Raw genomic sequence first — 13,865 nt, 5'->3', positions numbered from 1 at the left:
CATATATTATTCCTTGACATTATCATTTATGCCCTTAGCATATAAAACAGAGCACGCCATGTTATAATTCTAAAGCACATTTAGAATAATTGATGATTTTTTTGAATTTTCACCTTGGTGTGGATGCTGTTTCTTCAGAAATAAATTAATGCATTTGTCTAACTGAACTTCTGTCCACTCGTGGTTAGGATGTATGGAAATGCTGCCATATTTGATTACTTTCTGCATTCCCCAAAGCCATGGCTACTGCCTTATACATGTTTTATTTCCAGATGGTTTCTTGCTGTAGCATAAATTTGTCTTTGTGTTTTTCTCATAGTAAATATTCATTTTTGATTTTTGCTTCAAAATTTCCCAGATAATTAATGAACATTCTGTATGCTTTTTCATTATATAACATTACAAGCTGGAGACACACATATGTTCATGAACACCCACTTATTTTGTGCCTGACATTCAGTATTTTTCTGGCTAGAAAATCCTTGTTCTTCTCTTCTGTATATGTACTTTATACAATTGGGAGAATTTTCACACACCAAAAAATGTATATGGATTTAGTCAATAGTCTAATTCTTCTTCTTTTTCTTTTTTTAATTTGACTCCTGAAGTTGAGCAACTGGGTTGGCAAAATGTATGATATTGTCTATAGGTGAACTTCTGGATTTATACAGTTTTGCTAATGGAATTGTAGAGGCTGTCACTGAAGTTTATATATGCTTCTGTGACTTTCTCAAGAATTACTAACTGTAAAAATAGAGCTGATTGCTGGAGGTATTTATAAAGACTGTTGTCAGTAAATGCAAGTCTCAAGAGCTCCAGCTGTGGTTCCAAGAGAGATTATAAATTCTAGAATGCAACATTGTACTCAGGAGAACAAAGGAAAGGGCACTAAATAATGGTCATAATGTTAAAAAGGAGGAGTTAGGAACTTTGCAGTATGACTTCATATCACATTTACTGCATGTAACACAACACTTAGATAAATTTTAGACCACCATTCTTTTATCCAGTTGCCAGGATGTAAAATACAAAGCTCAGGAGTAAAATATATATACAGTACTCTCAGTGTATGTTGCTTTTTAATCATTTTTATACAAATACAGAAGATAGATTTCAGTATGTGAATTGTAGACATCTTGAAAACTCCTCCATCCTGGAATTAAACTTGTAAAACGTTGTTCTTTGAAGACACAGAGCATGGAAAGTATTGGGGTCAAATTCTTAAAGCAGAAAGTGGATCACATTAAAGAAAAGAACATAAAAGAAAGACATTTTGTGCACACCTAGTATATTTAATCTTCCTGATACTAATTTCTCTATCCAATTTGTAATTCGGCAGAGTAATTGGAGATCTTTTCAATGATTTTTTTCCCCACAGAGAAGTTCCTCAGAACTGTGGGGCTTCACAGTATTGATAGAAATAGCAGTAGCTAGTGGCCACCAAAAGATGATCTTTTTTCTGGATTTGTATGTATGTATATATCTGGGCCTGTATGAATTGGGTTGAAAAAAGAAAAAAAAAGTTAAGAAATTATGTCCAAAAATTGATTCTGAGAAAATTAGTCTTGGTTCTATTTCATAAGAAACTTAGGCCATTTAATTAGAAGCATTCCGCTTATGTTCAGACACATTCAGGCTGGAGATACATGCCATACATACATGCATACATCTATACATACATTGAAGCAGTAGGCGTGAGCTTAAATTTACTCCAGAAGATGGTAGAAGACAGAAAGCCCTGGAGGAACGTTGTCCATAGGGTCGCGATGGGTCGGACATGACTTCGTAGCGAACAACAACAATACATACATACATATTTTCAGTTTTTAAATGTCTATATTAGCACAAGGTTTTTTTTAAAAAAAATCACATTAAGATTAATCTCAGGCTCTTCCTTCAAGGTAATATACTTAATATTTCCTTTCCCATTTTCCCCCCACAGCAGACTGATGGAAAGTACCTGATTTAAAGAAACGCAGTAACCTTCTATGCTTGAAGGTGGACTATAAGCTGGGTCTTGTCACTCTTAATCTCTTCACTCTTGAACAGTCATGAAAGCCTCTATCTTTTCTACCTTGTGCACTTTTTGTCCATTTTGTACACTGCCAACAACACTGCTGTAAATTGACTTAATGACTAATTCCAACATCTGAGATCAAGATCATGATCCAAACTGATCATCTTTATCAAAATGATATCCAATTACACATCTACACCTCTGGCGAATTCAGCAACTGCAAATGTCTTATCCCAATGCTTGGAGATTGTAAGGGTCTAGAATAGGGTACAATAGGCTTCAACTGAATCCTGGCAAGACTGAGACACTTTGGGGGCCTTCTGGTTCTGGAACCATACCATGTTTGGTGCTGGTGGCATTACCAACAGACAGACCCTGTGCACAATCTGGGTGTCCTCCTGGACTCATGACTCCTGCTTGAAAAAAGGTAGTAATCAGGGTTAGGAGCCTTTGCATAGATTCATGTTGTACACCAGTTGCACCATTCCCATATCCAGGGCTCTGCTCACTGTCATTCCTGTCTTAGTAACCTGTTTGAATTTCTGTAATGTGCTTTAATAGAGTTGCCCTTGAACAGTATTTGGAAGCTTCAGCTGGTGCAAAATTCAGCAGCACAGACAGTTATGTCTACCATAAAGATGTACACAGTGGTGGGATTCAACCAGTTCACACCACTTCAGCAGAACTGGTAGCTATTTTTTTGTTGCCCAGGCCCAGAATGGACTTCAGGAAGTGGCATCCACACAGAGAACCAGTTGTTCACATATTTGAATTCCACCACTGGCTGTACATATTACACCTTTGCTCTGTGAGCTGCATTGTTTGCCAGTTCCAGGTCTAATTCATTTTTACATTTAAATCCACTTGTGGCTGGGTTATCTGAGGAACCACCTCTCTCCAAATGCATTTGCCCACCTCATCACATCTGGCAGATAATGTATACTGTGGGTTCTGTCTGTTGGAATTGCATCCGGTAGGCCCAGGAGGCAGGCCGCCTCTGCTACAGTACCTGCCTGAGCTGCCTCTGAATTTCTACCTTTAGGTAGACTTGAATAGTTTAGAAGAATCATTGGAGAGGTAGTTTGTCCACACAGCTATTCCTGTGAACCTGCTTTGGGAGTTTGTAATTTACAGTTTTGTCTTGTAAAGTCCTGCTGAGTCCCTGAGCACCTGTTTTGTTTTGTTTTGTTTCTGTATATCTCTGAAAATTTACACTGCTCCTGCAGGCAGTTTTAGACAGATTATAAAGAAAGTCTGTAATAATTCACCCTTTCCTCTAATGTCTCTTGCTTTTCTTTATAGCCTTCCACGTTCACTCACTTCTTACGCTTGCTCTCCCTTGTACACTGAGGTATCAATATCATTACATAACCATTTTGCTTATCTATATATCTTTTCTCCCCTCTCCTGTCTGCCACAAGCCTTTGTTTCTTTGCTTTACAATTCGTCTTCTGATGAAAAACTCTGACTTTGTTTCTATTACTCCCACATCAGCAATCTTTTCAGAACACTCTCTATTTAGGACAACATACCTAAAGGCTAACTTGATTATGTATTTGGGGAAAACAATCTTCTAGCAGTTATGCTGGTCTATGACCGCAATAAAGACTTGATTTGATTTGATCTTCTAACAGAATAGAGCATAGATGGAAAGAAAAAGGTTTCTCTACTACACAACCAGGCAACTTGGAATCCTCCACAGATTTAATTACAGCTTCAACAATCCTTTTCTTTGGTCATGCTGCCCAAGAGAATAATTTTGTAGAGGCACTTTTGTTCTCAAATGACTTATTCCTTAAATGTGATAAAATAAGCTTGTTTTAAGTAAGAGTCATATCAAGGTTAGTAAGTTTCCTCGGTAAGAGATGGGCAGCAGTGACAGAGACAAGGGATCCATAAAGGCCCTCAGAATAGGAAGGTTCTGCAGAATCCAAATGTGCTTTTAGGTAATATTAAAATTCGGATTATGGTTACTTATTTCAATAAGTGGGGTGTGATTCCTGCTATGGACCTTCTAGATCACAGTGGGAAATAAAACCTGGAACTCTGCCTTATAGGTTGCCCTAATGGCATAACTGCATTGCCATATGTTTCCAAAAAGATTAGATAAACATAGCAACATACTTGCAAACATTGTGGTGCCATTTTCAATTTTATTTGTTGGCAATATTTGAGAAAGTCCTCATTAAATAAACAAAAATATGGAACCATTTTCAGAAGTAAAGGTATTTTATTTATTTTAGAGGGCATCTGTTAATAAGGGTTAGAGAATGTATTCCTTTTGTACTTTTTTAGAATCCTAATACAAATTAACCATAATATTTTGCTTTATAGTACTTACAGTCTTAAGAAAAAAAACAAAACCTTTTTTTGGCACATACTGAGATTTTCTAGTCTGGAGTAATTGCTTCAAATGGTAGGAGAAGACTGATACTATAAGTTTTATAGCACAAAATCTTTTTTGAATGATCAATATTAAAGTCTTATAGATGGATAGATTGCTGAATTGCCTTGACATTGACTTGATTCGTTTGTATGAATTTTCTCTGGGAGCAAATGGAAGATGCCTTCTATTTCCGGTACTATCCGGTTTTGCAGTTCAAAAATGACATCAGATGAATAGCTGACAATTGTTATCAACTTGTTTGATGTTAAAAGCATCAAAGAAGTTCATTGTAATCTAAATGTCAAGATGGTTCGTAGCTATATTATTGGCTGAGTGTCATTAAAAATGCTCACCTCAGAAGCACAATATTCTGTTTTTCTGTTGCATGACAAACATTAAAAAAATTATTTTTATTTCTGAACACTTTCAGGAACCTCTGTGGTACAAGTAACAGCAACTGATGCAGATGACCCTACATATGGCAACAGTGCCAGAGTAGTTTACAGCATCCTTCAAGGTCAACCTTATTTTTCTGTGGAACCAAAGACAGGTAAATATGTTCCTGCTCTTTTATCTATAACTAGCAACCTGTGATCCACTGGGTTATTCTTTCAGATATATTCCCTTATTTAAACAAAGAAGTCCAAAATCACTACCATGCTCCTGCCATCAGATGAAATCATGAGATCCCCATTGATTTTCTTGCTGCAAGCTTTCCAGGTTTTCCCATTGACTTGTGGGAAGGAAATGAGGACCACATGACAGAGCAGCTGTGCCAGTAAAGAGCAATGGCATTGAAACAGCAAGGTGTTGTTGTTGTTGTTGTTGTTTTAAAAAAATCATTTCCACAAGAATAATGGGTCCTGGCACTCTCTTAAGTTAGGCTGAGATACCTTGGCTGAAAAGGTTTTTGTCCTGTGATACGCTGTTTTGCCCAGTTTAAAGATACAAATGCAAGGGTTTTAATAGCTTATAGATAAGTCTTTGTGAATCACCCCTGATTAAATTTGAATTAGATATTTGAAATTCCAAGATGGTATGGCCTTTCTTTGGAAGGATCCTCTCATCATTGGTTTTGGTTGGGTATTAGTCTGATTAGGACTTTTGGTGAAAGCTTCTGATATAACTGTGCTGCTTCTGATAACTAGGCATTATATGGTGCTTGGAGGGTAGGATAATTGGTGGCAAACCTAGCCCTTTCTCAAAAGGACCTCCTGGTTACTTGCAAGTCTTGGTTGAGTGAGGATTATGGCTTATTATCAATGTTCTGCCCTAGTTAGAATAGGCAGTAGAAGTCAAAAAGTACAAGACATGGTAATATAAGATAGGTAAATTACACAGGAGGAAATTGAACAGAGACAGTTATTGATTATTTATTTATTTGCTTTATTTACTAATGTTCCCCCATATTCCTGGTAGATTCATAAGGTAAAAGGTAAAGGTTCCCCCACACATGCGTGCTAGTCATTTCCGACTCTAGGGGCCGGTGTTCATCTTCGTTTCAAAGCCAAAGAGCCAGTGTTTGTCCAAAGACGTCTCTGTGGTCATGTGGCCAGCATGACTAGACACCAAAGGCACATGGAACACTGTTACCTTCCCACCGTAGTGGTCCCTATTTTTCTACTTGCATTTTTACATGCTTTCGAACAGCTAGGTTGGCAGAAGCTGGGACAAGTAACAGGCGCTCACTCTGTTACGCAGCACTCAGGATTCAACCTGCCAAACTGCCGACCTTCTGATCGACAAGCTCAACATCCTAACCCACTGAGCCACCACGTTCCTGGTAGATTCATACCAGTGTGCAAAAAATCAAAATAACTGTGAGAGCAATACAAAAAAATGTAACCTTTCAACGTGATTCCTATTTTTAGGATGTTAAACGTTTGGGCTAGTGCCACTAAATATTAACCTGGCACCCAATCCTTCATTGTCAAGAGACTTAAATCTGCTTCAGTAATGCAGACTATAAAAATAAGGTCAGTCATGAGTCTATATTTAGAATGCTTAGTGCTGAGTTGAATTCCCAGTTGTGCAAATAGGCGAGTGTAGAAGTTAGCACAAGCAAGAATGAAGTTAGGATTTATAGCTTGACGTATTAAAGCAATTAAGTGCTGAGAAAGTGAATGAACCTCCTAAGTAATGTCAGTTTTGCCATCCCAAATGTTTTCTGATAGGCAGAGATTAAGGGAAAAGGAAACCACATTGGCCAGCTATTTATGTCAATATCAGAGCATCAGACACATACAGTATAATTGAAGTTGTAACATTCTATACCATATGTAAGGTAAGTTATTTTGTCCTTGAAAGGAGAAGAGCCAATCACACATCACTTTCTCTTAATCTTTTCCATTCAGCAGAGTTAGCCCAAGATATTCAGGCAAGCTGTAGATTACATTCAGGGTAATTTAAGGATTTTGTTTTTTGGAAGAGAGGGGAGTTCAAGAGGAATGATTAAGACAATTACCATTATTTCATCCCAGCATCAGTCATCTAAAGTGATTGTTTCATTCTGCCTAATGGGAGAGCCAATTTTGCCTTGCAGTGTCTCTATATCTTTAACAACAAGGCACTGGTCCTTTTTAAAAAAGTGACTTGTCCCCTTGGATATGAGACTTAGTGAAGAAAGAGGAAAAATGTAGTTCCACCATGTTCTCTTGATTATGGATTGGACTAGGTATTCAGAATTTGATTATCAATGTGCTACTGCAAGTAAGTTTTTATTATTATTATTATTATTATTATTATTATTATTATTATTATTATTATTATTATTATTATTATTATTATTATTATTATTATTATTATTATTATTATTATTATTATTACAAGCCTAAAATGTGTTGCAACAACCGTATATCTGAAGTGTGTAAATACTTGATATTATTTCTATTCATGTTTATTTTTTTATTCTTGTGATCTCACTTATTTCTTTACGTATTTTCCCTCCCTTATACATCAATATGCTCTCAAACTCTCAGAGCTATGTATTGCTTTGTATTTGAAAAGCTTTCCACAAATGTTGTTTTTTGTGAAGAAATGTTTGTACACCTAACTGCACTGTATTATTCAAACATTTGTTTTTGTTTTTTGTAAAAATACCATTTCATTACCAAAATATGGCATGGGATTTGTAAGAATATATATTTTTTTGGCAATTTATGCCCTAAATTGTGTCCTATCTGAGCAGAAAATCAAGAATCTATGGTCATCTGGAAAGAACTCTTCATATTTGCTAAAAATATAATGACTGTACCTAGAATGCTGTCCTTATGTACATTATGTCATAGTACTTCGTACTGTAATATTGTTATATATTATGAATGTGAGAAGCAAAAAGGTCAAAGAATTCCATTGTTAGAGCTGCCCTTGGATAATATTAAAGAATGCCATATGTCTCTTGGTACGAATAAGTAGGAATCATAAGAAAGGGCACATCAAAATGGTCTAGGGCAGGGGTAGGCAACCTCGCCTCTTTTATGACTCATGGACTTCAACTCCCAGAATTCCTGAGTCAGCATAGCTGACTCAGACATTCTGGGAGTTGAAGTCCATGAATCATAAAAGAGCCAAGGTTGTCTACTCCTGGTCTAGGGATTGAATCCCAAAATTTAAATTCAAATCAGAGCAGAATCTCCAAACAGGAATGTAAATATACATTGGTCTGAGTTCATGTTTGGATCAGATTAAAAAAAAGTTATTTATATATTAGGATAATTGCTGCTAACAGAAACATGTTCCTGTATGTCTAGGACTTCAAACAAAAATTAAGGCCTGTCAAAATCTCTGGAGCAAAAGATCCTTGTATATGCAGAGCCCAAAGTTAGCCTTTGTTATTGTTTATTGGGTCCAGATATAGCAGCTGAAAAAAACCCATACTGTTTGAGACCAGTTTTGTGAGCAGCCCTTAATATAAAAAGAATGAACACAGTTTGTGAATATATTTTTCCACTGCATCTGCTTTGACTCTTTCACGCATGTGACTCCTTGAATTTTCTGCAAACACTATTGAAATATTAAATTTATACCCAACATGATGTGCTTTCTGTTTATGGAAAGATGGAATAGTTTTGTATTGATCAAGAAAAGTATTTGGATAGAGAGCATAATAACATTTCACTTTATTTCTTCCACATTTCACTTTGTTTTCCTGAGCAAGGGGGGATCAATATTAATTTGCACTTGCTGATCTTAGTAGTAACAATTCTCTAAGCCATAAAGCAACCCAAATATCCATTTTCACTTTTCTAGAAATAAGCACATAAAAGTTTAGCATGCTGAAGTAGGAGCAATGTTTTATGAGGGGCTCATAGATTTATTCAGTTCATACCTCTAGGTTTGCCTGTCTATAACTTTAAGTTATTCTCTTTTTTTCAACTTATCAGAAGAATGACTGCTTCCAAGAAAATCTGATTATTATTATTATTATTATTATTATTATTATTATTATTATTATTATTATTATTATTATTATTATTATTATTATTATTATTATTATTATTTGCCTGGTGAATCCACTTTGAACACCTAAAGGAAACAAATTATTGGGATCCTATTCAGTCTGAGTTCATGCCTAAATGGCCGGTGCAATGCCTCAGTGGCTAAAAAGCCAGGCTTGTCACCTGGAAAGCTGGCAGCCCAGGTTTGAGATCCAAACTCCACATGAGTTCCCATCTTCGCTCCAGCTCTTGCCAGCCTAGCAGTTTTAAAGTATACAAATGCAAGTAGATAAATAGGTACAACTTTGGTGGGAATCTAACAGTGCTCCATGATGTCTTGCTGCCATATGACCACAGAAATATCTTTGGACAGCACTGGATCAATGGCCTTGAAACGGAGAGCAGGACTGCCCCTTATAGTCAGCATCAACTAGCAGAATAAAATCCCCAGGGACTCCTTTACCTTTTTTTCAGGCCTGAATATGGGACAGAGACAACATTGCTTACTTTCTTGGATGACCTATGTTGAGGCCTGGAGAGGGGTTGTCACTTCTCATGATCCTATTGGGCCTCTTTGTACCTTTCAATTCCATCGACCAATGTATTTCTCTGGAACACTTGCAGGGGATGAGGATTGAAGGCAGTGTCTTGTATTGATTTTGTTTTTCCCCCTCAGTGATGAGTTAAATCATTGTCTGTTACAAATCCCACATTTTCAGGAGGTTTTGGGGATGAAGCAAGAAGTTTCAGTGATGATCTCCTCCCTGTTAACATTTCAAAAAAATGTTTTAGAGGGCTTTTCCTTAAGCTTTTTATGATGCTATCTTTGATTTTTAATTTTGATCTATTCTTGTGTGTATTTGCTATAGATGGTGCATTGCTGTTATTGTTGTCATGCATCAAGGTTTAGATGGTATGGTAGATGTTTATTAATATTCTGTGTAATCTGCCAAGAGTCATTTAATGGTCAGATAGAAATGTGTTTGATAAATACATAAATAATAATTAAATTGTGTAATGATTTTCAATGAATTTAAAATTATAAAGAAGATTAGCCATAATTGGGTGAAGTCCCAATACATTCTGGTCAAGGGTGGGAGTATTTTAAATTCAAAAGAAGAAGAAAGAAGTACTTCTGGAGCTGGGATTTACAAATATTAATGATGATACAGAAGGCCACTGCTTCTTAGCTGATCATATATTTTGTCTTTTCTCAACTGGTGACATGGAACAATGGTGAGATAAAATCTTGTATCTCTGCCTGCTGTACTGTACAACAATATGAAAACCTTCCTAGTTAAAGGAGGGATATTTAATTACCCACTGCTTATCTACACAGTTGAATGGTAACAGAACAGTTGTTCTGTTCCTTTCTTCCCTCTTCTTTTAAATTTCAAAGAGTAATTACAACTGACAAAGAGATGGCCAAATGGATAGCTCTAAAACAGCTTCAGACAATTCAGTGCTTCAGCTACTACATCAAAGTTCTCTAATTATAGTGAGTGATTTTGCTTTGTTTTATTTTTAAGATATTAGCAAATTTAGAATAGCTTCATTTAAATGCACAGCATGGCACCAGATTATTAATAGCACCAAGATTGTACTGGGTCATTTACGGTTTGGGATTCTTAAGAAACTCATTTTGGCAGCATGGGAGTTTGGAAACAGAATGATAAATGCTATTGTTCTTCCATGTTGTCACTTCGATGGCAAAGAAAAAGGCTTTGACTATTTCTGTTTAACAAATCAGTCTGTGCACAGATTATACTGGAAGTAGGAAATGTAATATCTTTCCTTCTATTGTTGACAGGAATTGCAACTCCTGCAGTTTCTTGCATTTAGATGTTGACTGGGTTACCTAATTTTTAACAGTTCCATCCTGTTTACATTGTAGCATTGGAAAAACTCAAGATACAATAGCAGCTTGCAATATCCCCATCATGTGATCTTATTCTTCTTCTCTTTTTTTTTACAAATTACTAGAGAAGCCTTAAAGTAAGCAACTTTTAATAGTGAAAATTTCAGAGATTGAGACAAAGGATTTATTTCCTATATCCAATGACTACCTTAAAAATGAAATAATTTCTATGCCAAGGATAATCCATTTGTGAGCAGTAACTCATTGTACCCAAAGTCTCCACACCATTTTATGGTTTGTCTCTGAGCTGTCACCATATGTTCTTAACAGAAGCTTTTAACATTATAGAAATAAGACAGTCTTTTGGAATTTGGGCATTTAAAATATAAGGACTACCAAGTCCCTTCAATTTCCCCCCCCCAAAACCTCAACCACCACCCCTTATTACTATGAGCTTTGCATAATATTGGAACTGTGCATTTTATCTGCTTGTGGAATAATGCGTTCCCAAATCCATTGAGTGTTCAGATTTTGAATTTGGAGCAAATACCAGTACTCTTTCCTTATGATTATACAACTTACGATTTAACTGCATAGCCGATAACTGTATGGTTTCAGGCACTGCAATTTTCTCAACTTTTAAAGAATGGGAATCATGATGTACTTCAGAACTTCCTGAATGCATCCTGGTGGACATTGTATAATACAGATTATTGAACAAGAGAATGTTGGCCCAGGAAGCTCTTCTTATATTCTTCAGCTGCATTTACATAGGGATGTGGACAGATTTAATGACATCTAAATTATGGCAATTTGGTGCTCCCTAGTATTCTTAACAGTTTTAGTTATATTGAGAACATTCTATTTTGTCACAGGAACTTAAATTTAAGGTATATGAATTAAAAAAAATAATGTATTGGTCTTTTAACTGGTGTAAACTAAATTGGGTTGACAACCAAGCAAGTCTGGGTCATTTTATGAACCATTATTTTATGTTTCTTTAATGTTATTAAAGCAGTGGCATACAACATGTTAATATGACAAAGGAAAAATATGAAATACATAAGAAGTGGTCATATTGACTGTATTTTGAAAAAAATAGTTTTAATATTAAACTGTCCTAATCACATCTACTTCTTTGTCCCAGCCCCGTCCAGTGGGATGTTTCAGGTGACCCTCAATTTTTAAAAAAGCTGGTGTATCTGTCATTGAAAACATAGAGAAAAGAAAGAACATTAAGTATGGGAAAGGCAAATAATATCATGGAAGAGTGAAACAAAACAAATAATGCTAGCAAGAAAATCGGCAACAGTGAAGTAGGACTAATAAACCTGATTGGGCTTAAAAATACAGGTAGTCCTCGACTTACAACAGTTTACTTAGTGACTGTTCAAAGTTACAACAGCACTGAAAAAAGTTACTTATAAACGTTTTTCATGCTTACAACCCTTGCAGCATCCCCATGTTCACATGATCAAAATTCGGAGGCTTGGCAACCGACTCACATTTATGATGGCTGCAGTGTCCCAGAATCAAATGGGGAAGCCAGATTCACTTAACAACCATGTTACTAAACAAATTCACTTAACAACTGTGGCATGAAAAGTTGTAAAATGGGGCAAACTCACTTAACAAATGTTTCACTTAGCAACCTAAACTGTGGTCATAACCTGAGGACTACCTGTAGTTCCTGGAGGTAAAAGGTTGATGATCGTTTGGTCATGTCGTATACTGACAAAGAGAAAGACTCTGTATCCTTTGCTGAATATTTAAAATTAGTGATCATTTAACATAAGTGGGCCTGCCTAGAGTTAATACTTTCTGAATGATGGTCACTGAAATACATGATAATTTAAGCATTTTATGTTATGTTTTGGGGAGATAGGGGATACAAATACAAATGTTGCTGCTGTTTGTCCATGCTTAGCAACTGACAAGATAGTTACCACTACTTTATGTACTATTTTGTTATACTTTAGGTATTATCAAGACTGCACTTCCCAATATGGACAGAGAAGCAAAAGACCAGTATTTGCTTGTCATTCAAGCCAAGGATATGGTTGGTCAAAATGGGGGTCTTTCTGGGACCACCTCTGTCACTGTTACCCTGACTGATGTCAATGATAATCCACCACGATTTCCCCACAGTAAGTTTCTATAGGTGATAATTAAAGGTAATTTGCACAGTAATAAACTTATATGGGTATGCTACTTAGAATGGCTAAAGTTCAGCTACTTAATGGCTGGAATTCATTTTGGACAAAGGTTCAAATTATGAATTAAATTTCTTTCAGCTTCTTTAATTGTTTCTTTAGAAAATGCTGATTTCAGACAATAGCTGCTCATTGTTTTTCTTATACAGAAATAAAATAAGATGTTATTAGTGCTATAGTACAAGATATATTTTTAATAAATCCTGATAATGTAGAGTTCCTAATGCTTCCTTGAATCATCCAAATATATTTTCTTTGAGGATTCATATCTATTAATTGCCACTGAAGATGGAAAGGCATGGATTTAGAGAAATGGGGAATGTCAATGATAATAGTAAATGTTATTATGGAATATAAGGCAAATATCAATTGTCACTCATGCTCTACTTTGAATTGGTTTTTATCCAACAGTGTAACCACCACTAATATTTGCCTTTGCCTTTAATTTCAAAACTCCGTAATATTTGTAACAACTTATCTTTTGAAAACCAAAAAGTCTCAAAACTGTTTTCCCCTTGATACTCATTCTTATGATCTCTTATTGGAAGGAAGGAAGGAAGGAAGGAAGGAAGGAAGGAAGGAAGGAAGGAAGGAAGGAAGGAAGGAAGGAAGGAAGGAAGGAAGGAAGGAAAAATCAATATGGGGAAAAACCAGAAACAGTCTGCCTTCCATTCCATGGATAAATCAAAAAAGAAAAAGAAATATGTGTTTCCACATTTCAGTTATCCTATTTTTCAACAGTATTATAGTTCCCTGCTTTTCTTATAGTCCCATTGCAAAAGAAAGTTACCTTAATATGGAGAATATATACAGATTGTTCAAATTAGCTTCTTTACAAGTGAAAAACAAAGTGGAAATTTTATTTTTCCCTCATTTTAAATTACTTAGACAAATAATAAAATGCAGTTTTATTCAGTTTCCAGAAGCGGAAAAAATTGTGGTGTCTGTTCTGTTT

At 35.7% G+C, this 13,865-nt stretch overlaps 1 protein-coding gene across 1 annotated transcript in view; it reads left to right on the top strand.

Annotated features, from left to right (window-relative positions):
* The window catches only part of CDH7 (cadherin 7), a gene marked incomplete at its 3' end in the record, with an annotated part of 127,442 nt that overhangs the window by 79,815 nt on the left and 33,762 nt on the right, over positions 1-13,865 (top strand). The window contains exons 4-5 of the mRNA XM_081324833.1: positions 4,834-4,953; positions 12,677-12,844. Of these exons, the coding sequence (XP_081180959.1) occupies positions 4,834-4,953; positions 12,677-12,844 (288 nt within the window). The remainder of the gene's footprint in view (positions 1-4,833; positions 4,954-12,676; positions 12,845-13,865) is intronic.

This window comes from Vipera berus, assembly GCF_964194415.1.
Source record: "Vipera berus genome assembly, chromosome: 3".
In the NCBI taxonomy this organism is placed as follows: domain Eukaryota; kingdom Metazoa; phylum Chordata; class Lepidosauria; order Squamata; family Viperidae; genus Vipera; species Vipera berus.
Note: the sequence above shows the minus strand (reverse complement) of the source record. Positions and strands in the feature narration are given on the sequence as shown.